Source organism: Diabrotica undecimpunctata, chromosome 4 (assembly GCF_040954645.1).
Source record: "Diabrotica undecimpunctata isolate CICGRU chromosome 4, icDiaUnde3, whole genome shotgun sequence".
Lineage (NCBI taxonomy): Eukaryota > Metazoa > Arthropoda > Insecta > Coleoptera > Chrysomelidae > Diabrotica > Diabrotica undecimpunctata.
Window position 1 is genome coordinate 15,417,894 of NC_092806.1, and position 14,498 is coordinate 15,432,391.

Below are 14,498 nucleotides of genomic sequence, written 5' to 3' on the forward strand. Positions count from 1 at the left end.
GAATGGTGATATTGGTATTAATGAAGCCGCCAAAGCATTTGGGATACTCAAAACAATTTTTAAACATCGAATAAAAACAAACAATATGGATAAGATGAACCGATTGGGTCCAGATTGTTCTTTAGGAACTGCTGTTGAAGCTAAAATCGTTAGCCATATAAAAAAACTACAAAAAGCAGGCTTTGCCCAACCAGAACTGAAGTAAGAATCATGTCCTTTAATTTAGCTCAGCGATTAGGAATCCCAAATAAATTTAATGTAGAAGTAGGTAAATTTTTAAATTCATAAATCTGATACAAGAGTTACTTATTGTCTACTTTTAGGTAAAGCTGGTAAAAAATGGTTAGAACTCTTTTTGAAAAGAAGACCTGAAATTTCAATTAGAAAAGCTGAGAACACCTCAATTGCACGAGCTTTAGGAATGTCCAAAGAAACAGTCGATAACTACTTTTCTGATCTCGAGAGAATTATGACCGAATATATTTTTTATGATAAACCCGGACACATATTTAATACTGACGAAACAGGACTACAACTGAATACTAGAGCCGGTCAAGTTCTAGCAGAAAAAGGTTCAAAATGTGTTCCTAGCGTAAGCCCTGGGCAAAAAGGTGAAACGATCAGTGTAATAGCTTGCTGTAGTGCAGAAGGGATTTTCCTGCCCCCATATTGCATTTTTAAGGGGAAAAATAAAAAAGACGAGTGGCATTATGGTATGGTACCGGGTTCCAAGATTAGGATGTCGAAAAAATCAGCATACGTTAACAGTGACATTTCCTTAGAATGGTTACAAACACACTTTTTGCTGAGAAAGCCTCCAGATAAAACCTTATTAATATTAGATGGCCACAAATCCCATACGACCAACCTGGATCTACTAGAATTTGCAGACCAAAACGAAATAATTTTATTATTTTGTTTGCCATCCCACGCAACACATTACCTACAGCCTCTGGATCATGCTTTTTTTGTCACTTTTTTTGGACCATAAAACAGTCACACTGTTTTATGGTACAGAATAACACAAACAGGGTTCTAAAACGCCTTCAGTTTGGTAAACTCTTAAGTTGAGCATGGGGAAACTCTCCAAAGAAAAACATGGGTCCAAAATGCGGCTTCTGCATTTAAATCTACGGGAATTTATCCGTTTAATCCATTAATAATCCCAGAATATGCATTTTTGACACACACCCCATCAGAAACAAAAACAATAAATTTTTCAGTTAGATCAGAATCTCCTCAACCAGGTCCCTCTGGAATCAGTGGTAGAATATCCTTGCACGGTAGCCCAAACAAGTCATCAATTACTGATGAAGATATAACTACCGGAAAGGCTTTTAATGAGGTAACGCCCGTGCCTGTATTGGCAGCAGCAGTAAAGAGAGTTCGTAAAAAAATCACTGGAGAGATTACTGCTAAAGACTTTATTAAAATGACGAAGGATGTCTTGATTTAAAAAAGCTTAAAACCTATAAAAAACAAAAATGTAAGAGAAAGCCAAGCGAATCGTCACTATCTGAAGATGTTACTCTAAACGACACAAGTGGAGATGAAAACATGAGTGATATTGAAAATGAGTGTGTTGGGTGCAACGAGGACTATCGCCAAACATGTAAAAAAGATGACTGGTTACAACGTATTTTTTGTAAGCGCTTATTACATGAAACTTGTACTGCCTTCGCTAATCTCTGTAACAAGTGCGGAAAGTCTCTTGCTATTAAAAAGAAAAATGTTTAGCTTGGTTCATCTCTTCTACTCCTAGTAGCCCATCTCACCTCCACAGTTCAGGAGAGATGGACCGATGACGTGCCAGTGCATTATACATTTTTTTTAGGTTTAAGAATTATAATTTCTAGTTTTTATTTATATCAAAACAAATACCAATGTTATGTTAAATTATACAATTTTTTTCTATTCTGATGTTTATTTAATAAAGAAACAGGCTTCAGTTTTCTAAAAGGTGGTCCATCTCTCCTCCCTTTGCCCTATATAAGAAAATATCAGAGAAGCCATTATGGATACGCCGCACAAACTACTTTTACAATTTGTTGTCTATTGCAAGGAGACTTATATACTTAATAATGCACCAAGGAACAGTTTCATAACAAGATGAAGAAGTAAAGCAGAAAAAGAGGAATACAATATTTATTAAAGTATAAATAAAAATAATGAACATTATGTAAAAGCACTAACCTTTAGAGAGTTTGGAAGTCCAATGAAGGAGAACTTCTTTAAATTGTTCTTTCTCGCACTATTCATTATCACAGACTTTTTATACACTGCTTCAAACAAAACTGTCTACAGTATACAACACACAAAAATCTAAAGTATTTTTAATCACTTAATCACAAATATTTACATTTACATTTACGGTGAACCGAAGAACACTTTTTTTCTCGGGGACCTGCCCAGGCGCGTAATTGCGAACAGTAGTTGAAAGAGCATAGGGTATCCCAAGTCCGACGTTTCGACCTTCTGGAAGCTGCACCGCAGCAGTAACCGTTGTGTAACGTACGAACCCGTCTTGCAGAATAAGTGTCAACTTATAGCAGATCTGAAACAAAACGATCAAATAAATACACAATCGATTGAAATCTGCGATTCGGATATCGAGTATGAGTAATAGGTGAATTAAAGCGTTGATAGGTAAATTATGTTGCGTAAAGTTCGATTTATTTATTATATTGACGAAGGTAATTTATTTTGGATTAGGACAAAAATATTTCATTTTGTGGCCTTGACTTTGATCAGGGAACATTATTTTAAAGTCTACGTATTTTGCATAATATTCTGCACTAAAAAATGTATCAAGACGAATATACAGTGTGAGCTAATAGTCAACTTGAGTTATTCATACGTATCTTTCGAATTGTGACAATACAATTCTAGAATTAGATTAACGTAAATAATAAAAGTAAAAAAGGATTTCTAGTACCTAATATTATCCAGAATTTCCAAATACACAACTAAAATTTAGAAATATTGTATACATATACAGCACAATATGTTTATTTGAAATAAAAATATTGTATTAATAATCTCCAATTATTTTAATATAGAATAGAATATAATAAAATAGAACAGCATAGAATAAAATTATGCTCTATTGTTACTAAAAATTGTACAATTTTATGAACAAAGTTTACAAAAAGTTCGAAAATAGAATAGAATAGAATAGAATTTATTTAGTCAATATACAAAAATATGATTTATATTAAAAATTATTTGTTTTTGATAAGTCAAAGGAATAGTGACAATTTACATACATACATATATAAATTTTTGCGAATTTAAACATTACAAACAGATATTTAATATTAACAATTTAAGAAACAACAAATACGCTAAATAATAATATAAAAACATAAAATGTCATCATAATAGGCAAATACCCTCACCAAACTAGTACTATTGTGTAAAAGCTGTATGTACTTAGGTACTCCGTTTTTAACTAGAAACAATGTTTCAAAAAGTGTGATTTGATTTTAAGCTCACCCGATAACAAGTGAAAACTTGGCAAAGTTATTTCATCTGGCAAAAAGTTATACAAACTAACATCAGTCGAATTTTGTATGCTCTTTCTCAACCTAAAACATTGTGCTCTAATAGCATCTCTAGATCTTGTATCATGATCATGGAAGTTGGAGTTTATGTTAAACTTACCTTTGTTGGCATGAATTTTAATAAGCGTCTCATATATATCGAGGGTGGATTGATATAAAACTAGCCTTTGATAGAAAAAACAAGTTTTTTTGGAATTAAATCGATTTATTTCTCAACATAGTCCCCTTTTAGCTCGATACACTTAGTAAGACGATGTTCCAATTTTTTTATCCCATCCGAATAGTACTTTTGCTCGAGCTCTTCAAAATAGGGCGAAGTTTCAGCGACGACTTATATCATTTGTTGCGAAACGGCGTCCTCCGAGCCATTTTTTTAGGTTTCGAAACAAGAAAAAACCAATTCATAGCCCAATTCGTGTAATTTTGCCATGGCGACGGCCGATCGGTGAGCCGGTGCATTGTCTTGGTGAAAGAGCACTTTTTTGCGTTCCAAACCGAGGCGTTTTCGAAGCAATTCGGCATCGAATCGATCCAATAATGCTGCGTAGTACTCACCATTGATTGTTTTTCCTTTTTCCAAGTAGTCGATGTGGATGATGCCCTTCACATCCCAGAAAACAGTCGCCATCACTTTGCCGGCCGAATGTGCACTCTTTGCCTTCTTCGGCGGCCCTTCGCCGCGTTTGCGCCACTGTTTCGACTGTTCTTTGGATTCCGGTGTGTAATAATACACCCAGGTTTCATCAACGGTGATAAATCGGCGAAAAAAATTCTTCAGATAGCGCCGTATCATCCGCCGATAGTATATAAGTACTACAGGAAGATTTGCTTTTGGTACCATTGATTGGATCAGTTCAGATTTATCAACTGGTCTTATAAAGAATGAACTCAAGATTTTTTTTTAAATTGGGGAGATAAGAAATAGGATCTTGTTGTGGCAAAATAGTTGATGTTATATTTTTATTCATATTAACGAAGTATTCATTTAGATTTTCAGAGTTTGAAAGGCAAAATATTTGAGCTGTGTTAGGTTTATTTAGTTATCCAGATCGTTGAGGCGTTTAGACCAAATTTCTTTTGCTCTTCTTTGCAAACACTTTTAGAGATTCCCAGACGGTTTGATCGTGAGAAAGGACCTAAAAGCAGTAAGATCAACCTCCACCTCCGTTGGACCAATTCCATAGGCATCATAAAATTTTAGAAGAATGTTTCGTAAATTTTCAGTCTTAGTGGGAAGCCCTTCGAAAGCCAAAAAGAAATTAACCCTTGTGTTGGTTCCCATGGTTGATATCCTGTTCCCTTAATCTTGCCAGAAGATATCGACTGTTCGAGTTATTGGTTAATCTCTTGGCGGGGTCAACAAACCCAGATTTACAGATGGTTCCAAAGTATTTTTCTTAATGAAATTAATAAGTAAATGGAAAGAATTCTTCTATTTGCAAATTTCGATAGTCTTCTTGTCTGTGAGTATTTTTGTGTTTTCCACTCCATTTTTGTTGTTGCTTGAAATGGTAATTGGATTTCCCAAGCTAACGGACCTTCTGATGTTCTTTGGACTCATATTTGACTCAGATGAAGGCGTTGGATCGGAATATGAAGATTCTATAGACCATTTAATGTTTATACCAGGCCAAATTTCCTTATTAAATAATAAGTCAATGGAGGTTTTAGATTTTTTGTCTATTTTGATAAGGAACCACTCTCTGTGTCGGCATTTTGAAGGAGAGCATAACATCTACATCTAATATATTCCTTGATGCCTAGCTTCTCTTTAATTAAGTGAACCACTTGTATATGGGTGTAAATGGGGATTAAGTTGCTAATTTTTGGCTTTTTCTCTGGACTTGATTCGAAATGTTGAGAGTCTTCAGTGTGGGTACTGATGTTTGAAGAGAGTTATTCTAACCCCATCCTAATCTCAGTTGAATTTGAGTCTTGGACTTGAACTTTGATAGTGTCATCGCAACAGCCGAAGAAATCTAACGATATAGTGAAAATATCTTGTTCCATCTGCCTACAGGTATTTCATGCATACATTAGGCATACCACTAATAAATTATCTGAATCCAAGGTAAACCTATGCTTGCCAATAACAATAAATGTAAAAACATATGTCTTCTATATTCATACCTTTTAGCTAGCGGGGAAATCAATACATGATTTGAAATGTAAATGGTTATGGACAACTTAAAATATTAGCGTTTTGTATACAAAATTGTAGTTTATTACTTTTAATCACTTCCTTTAAATTCATGACAATTTCCTAACCCTTCGTTCATTCACTCAATTTCTTAACCTTCCCATTGAAAACACTATTGGGTGACTATACAAAAAAAATTGAACGGACTGATTCATACAACACTGAAAAAGGCAGTTTAGATTTTCCGTTTGGTACGTTTGAAAAATTCCCATAAAATCGCTCTAATAGTTGGATTTTTACTACCTAAATAGAAAATAGAAGCAACGTTTTGCGGCAGTATGATTTTTTGTTGGGAGATGGCTTGAAATACAAATTTTATGGCTTCTTGATTATACCGACATTGAAACATCTAGTGGTTGAGGTCATCATAACTGCCATTACATTCACATATATCAATTTCGGGAAGTTTTATTTTATATAAGAGTTTACTGTAGCATGTCCAAAAAGGCATCTAACGTACATAGTATAAATTTTCCGAGAGATGGAGTTTTTGTCATTTGGGGCAGCAAATGGAAGAGTTGGATATATACTGCATTGTCACTCAATTTTCCAATTAAGTCTAACATGTTTCTTCCTAGCTGAAACTAAATCCCATTTGGGCAACTCATTATATTCTATACCATGGACGTTCTATACCCACTAAAGTAGCGTCTTTAGCCAAATGGTCTACTTGTTCATTGCCTTTTTTTTTGTTTTTACGTATTCAACCAATTATCTGGCTAAATAGGTCTTGAACCTAAGGCCAAAAAAATACTTTTAATCACAAATCACAACTAAATAAAGTGTAGTAAAGTAAATATGAAAATAATACATTAGTGTGCACAAATTAATATGCATTATATAAATAGTGCTTATTTCAATAAATAGTCGAAATATTTGCAAATAATTTAACTATTCCAACTATGTTGATTGGTGAGAGAGAGAGCGGTCCCCAATTGCAAGTTATGGTAACTTTCCGCACAATTTATAAATTATACATGAAATCCAGTAACTATCACGGTTAAGTGTATGTCATGTTGTGAATTGATAATCCCTCCAATTAGTAGTTATACAACAAACCCTCAATCAGGTGAAATGCATAATTTGGGAGGATGTCTAAAATTCAATGCTGAACGACCATTGTTAAATTTGGACCAGCATTATAGGTATTATTATTAAATTATAAGTAGTGCTTTACATTATAATAAATAGGTTTAAATTTAGATAATACACCTACCGGAAATTCAAAATTGTTATATGACAAAATATACCTGCAATTATATGATAATTCTGCAAAATAACTACTAGAGAAGAGCATTTATGCAAGCAGCATAATTTGCATATTTTAATCCACAAGGAAAATGAATTCTTGTAGTTCGCTGTATACCATGAATCACAAAAATTGTATTTAAAAAAATCCTTTATAAAAGGTATATTTATATAAAAACCCTATCGGGCTACAACACAGAACGTTTTCAGAATGACTATTCCATTATCAGTGCTATCGTAAAATAAGTATTACCACTTTAATTAAAGCAAAGTGAAAGATTAAATTTTGACTAAGGTTATAACAAAAATGTGGTTTAATACTTACTAGGTTTAATGTTTGAAGCCACTAAATACATGAGTAAAAATGCTTTATATATAGTTAAATTATTTTACATTACATTTTTGATGATAAAATACTAGATTGTTTAAGTAATAAATGGAATTAACTTCATGATAACATAGGACTCCATTGGGGTTGCTAGCCCTTAGTCGAGATGTCTATAAGGACTTATTGATGGCAACTGATCAAAATGAGGCATTCGGACGGAAGTCTGAAGACTTTAGACTTTCATGTTTGCTTTAACTTTCATCGGACGGGCCTCAAAATATTAAATGGGTAAACTATGCTTATACGAAAAAAAAAACTGTACCAGTAACTCATTATTTTTATAGTATTAAACATTTATTAGACTAAAGCATACATATTCTTCTGCTGACGCTAACATATTAAATAATAACAACTACATATTTATACAATGTACACAAACTATCTCTGATTTTGCGTGTTCTAGATATACAAAATTGTTACATTTTACACATATTTTACTAGAGCATGTCTACGAATATTGGCTTTGCGCGTTTTACTTTTGTGTTTTTTGGCAATCTTGACCACTCAGTTCCATCTTTAGATACATATACCGGTAAGCCTTTGGAGTCAGTAACTGTTGGTTCATTTTGCTCTATGCTTTGATCAATAATAAGGTAATTTTCTTCTTCTACCTCTGTTACATTGTCTTCATCTTCTAAATCACTTGCTGTATCCTCATTGATATCAAGCTCCGGATCATCAATTTCAAGTAAACGTAAAAGTTAATTTTCACTCAGAAACGTAACTCATGTTCAGAATTTTATGCACTATTCACAAATACGACAACACAAAAACAACTGACACTGAAATTCAATATTCTTCTTCAGCCTTACGTAATTTAACTTTGGATATAGGCCTCCCCCAAATCAATCCTGTGTTTTCTATTTTGCACCACTTGCGTCCAGTTGTTCTTGTTGGAGTTCAATATATTTATATTATTTCGTTAAATTTTATCGCAGCTCGGGGAATTCCCCATTTAAACATGTAAAACCCTTCCATAAAACGATAGGACACTCATAGTCGGTACTAATCCGTAAAATCTATGGTATTTCCACATTATTACAACTTTATTAAGCTGGAGTTTCACATAGCAGTTCACTGTTATCGCAGCGACTTGGCGGTGGGGATATATCTACTGCGATGGGTTTTACTGTTATCTACTGATTCACTACTCGTATGTTTATATGGAACAGTCAGTTTTTGAAGATGGCGCCGAATAAAAAAATAGTTGTAGCTCGTGTAACTACTTATTTATTATTATTGAAGAAAAAATTATTATTGAAAAAAAAAGTACCCTCGGTGGCTAAACGAATATACAGTAAAAAAAGATATTGGATGATATTCCACCGTTATTAAACAGACCTCGTTTTGACATGGAAAATAATTTATTAACAGAATTATTAACTGTAGATGGAGATTTTCAGAATTTTACCCGTCTGCCATTCGGAAAATTCGTAGAATTGCACGAAAAGGTAAGTATAACGAAGAATACAGTTAATATTATCTTTTATAATATACATTTACTTACTAGAGTAAAAGAAATAATATGTAACTTATAATTTTTGTAGATTGCTCCTTTGATCTCTAAACAAGAAACGCATATGAGAAGTTCGATAAGTTAATAAGTTCAAAACTTCGTCTTGCGGTTACTTTACGATACCTGGCAAGTGGAAATTCATACAAGTCACTTGAATTCCTAAGCAGAATATCACGAATTACAATAGGAAATTTCGTACCAGAAGTATGTCATGCAATTGTTATTGTCTTAAAAGATAAGTTTTTAAAGGTAAGTTCAGACTGTTTATACTAAAGTAAATGCGGTTTGAAACAAAAATTTATTTATAGAATGTATGGTTTGCAACAAAAATATAAACAACTCATTAAATTATTTCTTGAAGTGCTCGTGCTACAAGGTCTCCGGTCGCATAATTATTGTTCCCCTCGGTGTCTTCTTGAGATTCATTTACCTCTTGATGTAACGGTGTTGGAGGCTCTGTATTTTCTGACGATTAATCGGTGGCACTATCATAATTTGTAGCAAATATATAGGGGCGGGAAGATTGCGTGGGCGCTGAGTTGTTAGATTTTGCGAGATGTATTTGCAATAACCTCGTGTTAACTATTCCATTAATTTCTGTTTGTAACCGTAAAGCTTCCTCTAGAGGAATACTCCTTAGTTGCGAAGCTATCAGATTGCCAAAATGATCAAATATGTCTTGCTCTGGTATTAAAAATATTTTATGTAAAGCACCATCTACAGCTCCTATGGACTCGTCGACTGAGGAATCTACATCTTCATGTTTTCTTTTCTTTTTTCCTTGCTTTACCTTAAATGGAACGTGAACAGATGTGCATGGTTCAGCTTCAGGGTCACCATTATTTGACAAGCGTGAAACATTGGTTGCCTTTACATTCTCGTCTATATATTGTTTGTCCTGTTCAACTTCTTTGTCCTGTTCAACTTCTTGATCCTGTTCAACTTCTTTGTCCTAAAATAAAACAGCGATATTACCAAAATGTTGAGTAATAGGTACCTCTACAGTAATTTTCTTTACAGTACCTACAGTAATTTTTGTCGACAACCCATCACCTTTTATGCTACAATTTATCTGAAATATTTTTTTTAACTCTTTTAGGTGCCAGCTAGTAAGGAAGAGTGGCTAAAGATTTCATCTGAATTCAAAGAAAAATGGCACTTTCCACATGCTATAGGAGCTTTAGATGGAAAGCATGTAGCTATACGCGCACCTGCGAATGAGGGATCCTACTTCTACAACTACAAAGGATTCCACAGTCTGGTTCTTTTGGCACTGGTGGATGCAAATTACAACTTCATTTATGTTGACTGTGGTGGAAATGGAAGAATTTCTGATGGAGGAGTATATAGAAACAGCTCATTATATGCCGTTGTTAATGGTAGTAACGCCTTACAAATTCCTCCACCTGAACCTTTACCAGGAAAGACGACACCTATACCTTATGTCATTATTGGTGATGATGCTTTTGCGCTCAGCCATAATTTAATGAAGCCGTATCCGCGATCAACAAATTTGTCCATAAAGCAAAAAATTTTTAATTATAGATTAGGTAGAGCACGTAGAGTTGTAGAGAACGCATTCGGTATCCTTTGTAGCAGATTTCGTATATTTACAAGGGCGATAGACGTTAATTTATGCACCGTAGAATCTATAATAATGTGTTGCTGCGTATTACATAACTTCCTACGCCCAGAGACTCTTGTAAATTTTGAAAATAGAACAACAATGAACGTGTTACCAAATATTGGCCATGAGGGAGGAAATTTTTCAAAAAATTTTGCTAGGCAGATCCGAGACGAGTTTGCAGACTATTTTGTTAATGAAGGCGATATAAACTTTTAATGGACGAATATATAATTTTTATATGTGTCCGTGTATCAAAAACATGTAATTGAAAAATATCAAATAAAAAAGAACATACCTGTGTTAGTTTCGTTTCCAAATTAGAAATGGTTTTTTGAGTAATTATGACATCGTTTAAAAATTGCATATGTTCAAACCATGGCACTGTTGGACAGTAAATATCATCTGTGCTCGTTCCTAGTAAATACGTTGCTCTTATGGAAGCTATCTTCTTTTTTGTGGTTTCTTCATCTATACCCATCTTTTCCGCAATGTTTGCAATTGCATCCTTTCTTTTTACATTATTCTTGTAAAATGGTGATTTTATATCCCACAAGCACTCATTTTCGCGGTATAATTCAATTAATAAAAACGTTTTTTCGTCCGAAAACGCAATGCGTTTTACAGATTTCGCCATTTTTATCTTATAAAAAAGTTACTGCGATAGCAAAACTAGAATTATTTCTACTTATCGCAGTAATTATTATAACAATCCACTGCGATCGAAGTGGTGTGATCCACACCAAAGAACGGGTGACAGTCAAGCCATGCCTACCTAACAGTCGCTGCGATAACAGTGAACTGCTATGTGAAACTACCGCTTTTTAGAATTCATTTTATATGACATAAAAGGCGGGCCGGGGTTTTTAGGAGACCCCAGCCTATAAAATTGAAGTTTAAATTTAATCTAACCGTTAAATGTTCTTGTAGGAATAATTTTTTATCAAAACAATATAAAAACTACAGATAGATGGAAGACTGCCGATGAAAAATTAAGATCTATAAAGTAACAGCCAAAAATTGTGATCTGGGGTCAAAGTAGACCTCGGTCAGTCCGATGAACGCTAATAAAAGTGGTAATACTTATCTTAGCAAAGCACTGATGATAGAATAATCCATAGTCCTCTGAGTCACGCGAATCTTATTGACTACCTTTTTTGTGAGTGTTAATCTTTCCGCTCCATAAGTGAGTACAGGTAACACACATTGGTCAAAGATTTTACTTTTGAGGCATATGGGTATACACTGATAATAATTCCTGATAATTATCCATTATCCAAGCATGAACATTGACTTCCCCTTTTAATTTTTCTACATAATTTTTACTTAAGTGGAAAAAGTGTTTGTTATCTTTAATGTATTTCCTAAGAAAATAAGTATGCATATAGTTATATTGAAATCGCCTTTTTATTTTTTTTTAAGTATGTGGGAATTACCATAATGTGGGTTTTATAATATTTGCATATGTACATTCAATTTTTAGTGCTTTTCGTTGTTATTGTTACTATTAATATGGTTATCGTCAAACTATATAGATGTTAAATTATTCATATAATCGTCAAAGGGACCATAAAAAACTAAATGAGGAATTCTGAACTGTCGAATTCCTGCTTCTCTAAATATTTTAGATCAAAAGTCACGGGAAACTATTTGTAGAGGACTAAAAATCTGTGTTAACAACAAATGGTAAAATTGTTCTATGAATAAAACACATTCAGAACAAACAACAACTTGTACCGATAAGACTACCAAAGAGAATTGAAGTACTATTATAAAAATAATACCTCAATCAACCATGGGAGTTTATAGTCTATGCCTTGCCTAGCTCAGTATCTCAAGTGTGAGTTCGTCTTGTCTTAAACTAGGGATTGAACCTGAACTCTTAGCTGATAGCAAATAAGACAAATTTTAACTAAACATATTTATTAAAAAGAATAAAAAAAATAAACAATAATCCACCCTGATAAAGCTTAACAATAATTATTGATACTTATGACTTCAATGGGCTGCTTGTGTGTTGTAGATGTTAGGTCCTCCAATGGTCAATAAATTTCCATATTTTGTTAAGAATTTAGGTTAGGTCGTCCAATGGTTAATAAATATTCATAATTTGATTAATCCAGCCAATAAACTCGGACGTGATCAATAAATTTTCAAAATGGTCAATAAAATTGGAATATTGTTAATAAACCCAATTTCCCCAATAAACTAAAAATTCAACAACAATTTGCATTAGACACATCAAAAGGAGTTTAACTTCCTTGCCATTTTACAAAAATTACAATGAAACAAATAGCATCTAGCAAGGATAAAATGACATCGAATTATTATTACACTTAAATTCTGTTAAGATTTCTACTGCACAAAATTAAGAAAAAATCATAATCAATTCAAGAAGCGTGGTTTCGAAAGAAGTAAGGTTATGAATATTAGAAACGTTGTCAGAATTATAGAATAAAGATTACAATGAAAGTACTTACCCCAAGAGAATTTTGTAGACCATAAAATGAGGCTTATAATAATGTTTGCCCTCTTTTATAAATTTCAAAAAGAGGCAAAAAATTATATACCCACTACGTTAGAAAAGTTGACTGACAAAAACTAAGTCAGAGATTAAAATGAAGTTAGCACAGATGACATAGGACGTAAGCCTATAATAGAAATAGCTTTTATCAACATGTAACAAAAAATCTAGTCTATTGGACAGTACTAGAGAGGGCGAATATTTATTCTACTGGACAGAAAGAGAAAGAAAAGAAAGACAGAGGGAGAAAGAGAGAAACAGAGGGCGCCAACTACTTTTTAAATAAAAAATAGTAAAAAGAGAAATGAAGTTAAAGTAATAAATTAATAAAGAAATTAAAATGAAATAATTATTTAAATATAAATTAATACAGATGTGGCGTTTATAACGATACAAACTTAAGAAAATATATTACGGACAGAGTCAAAAAAACAATCACTCAAGAAGTGGTGTATACAAACTTACATGTGATGACTGTCCAAAAACTTATATCGGTCAAACTGGTAGAACTTTTAACAAACGTATAGCACAACACAAAAGAGCTTTTAATAAAAGAAAAATAGATTCTACGTACGCACTTTACCTTTTAGATCATAATCATTCTTTTAGTAACTAATTTTAAATTCTCCATATTTAAAATAAAGGCCTTAAGCTATTTTTATTAGAATCAAAGATATAAATATAATTCTAAATGGCCAAACAACATCTCAGTGATTAACAATCCACAACTCTTCTGTTAAAAAGAATCTTAATATCTCTTCTTTCTCCTATTAAGAAATAGAAGAAAGAGTCCTAGAATTAGAAAACACAGTACAGAAACAGCACTACTAAAAAAGAGATAGGGACATATGTCAAGGTTCAGAGATATAAATTAGGAAATAAAAGACATGATAAGGAAAAAGAATAGAGCCATAAAGAGACAGAAGAATAAGAAACCAGGAAGACCATAACAGGACAGACCGGTTAAACAGAGAAGTGAAAACGAAAGTAGCAGAACATAGAAGCCGAAGGTGTGATAACTACGTACAAGAAATGTAGGAACAAGGTCCAAACATGCAAAATATAAAAAAATATAATATATACCAAGTGAAAATGGAATTGTCTACAATATAGATGAAAAGCCGAGATGATGAGGACTCTCGAAAGAAAGAGTGTAAATTACATAATCACTAAGACGAAGATGTAGACTTCATCAAAGAAGTCGAAGAACAACAAGAACTAATTAAAAATAGCTCACCGAGAAAAGCACCTGGTTTAGATGAAATTTCAAAGAGAGCTCTGAAATATCTACCAACAAAAGCGACGTACGTAGACATAATCATCCAGAAAGCAGCAATAGACTGATAAACAGTACCAGACTTTAAATAATTACATATTCATCTCTCGCATGGGGACACATAAGTAATTCAAATAAAAAAGAATACAAGCAGCCCAC

At 33.1% G+C, this 14,498-nt stretch overlaps 1 protein-coding gene and 1 long non-coding RNA gene across 6 annotated transcripts in view; one reads left to right on the plus strand and one right to left on the minus strand.

The window, feature by feature from the left end:
* LOC140439223 (band 3 anion transport protein-like) overlaps positions 1 to 14,498 on the minus strand; it is a 453,371-nt gene that overhangs the window by 284,438 nt on the left and 154,435 nt on the right. For all 5 annotated transcript variants that reach the window (XM_072529000.1, XM_072528998.1, XM_072529003.1 and 2 more), the window contains one exon: positions 2,194 to 2,554. In XM_072529000.1, the coding sequence (XP_072385101.1) occupies positions 2,194 to 2,259 (66 nt within the window). In that variant the 5' untranslated portion in view covers positions 2,260 to 2,554. The remainder of the gene's footprint in view (positions 1 to 2,193; positions 2,555 to 14,498) is intronic.
* On the plus strand, positions 8,555 to 10,732 carry LOC140438138 (uncharacterized). The gene is made up of 3 exons (XR_011950442.1): positions 8,555 to 8,850; positions 8,947 to 9,164; positions 10,015 to 10,732. It is a non-coding gene; the product is annotated as an uncharacterized lncRNA (long non-coding RNA).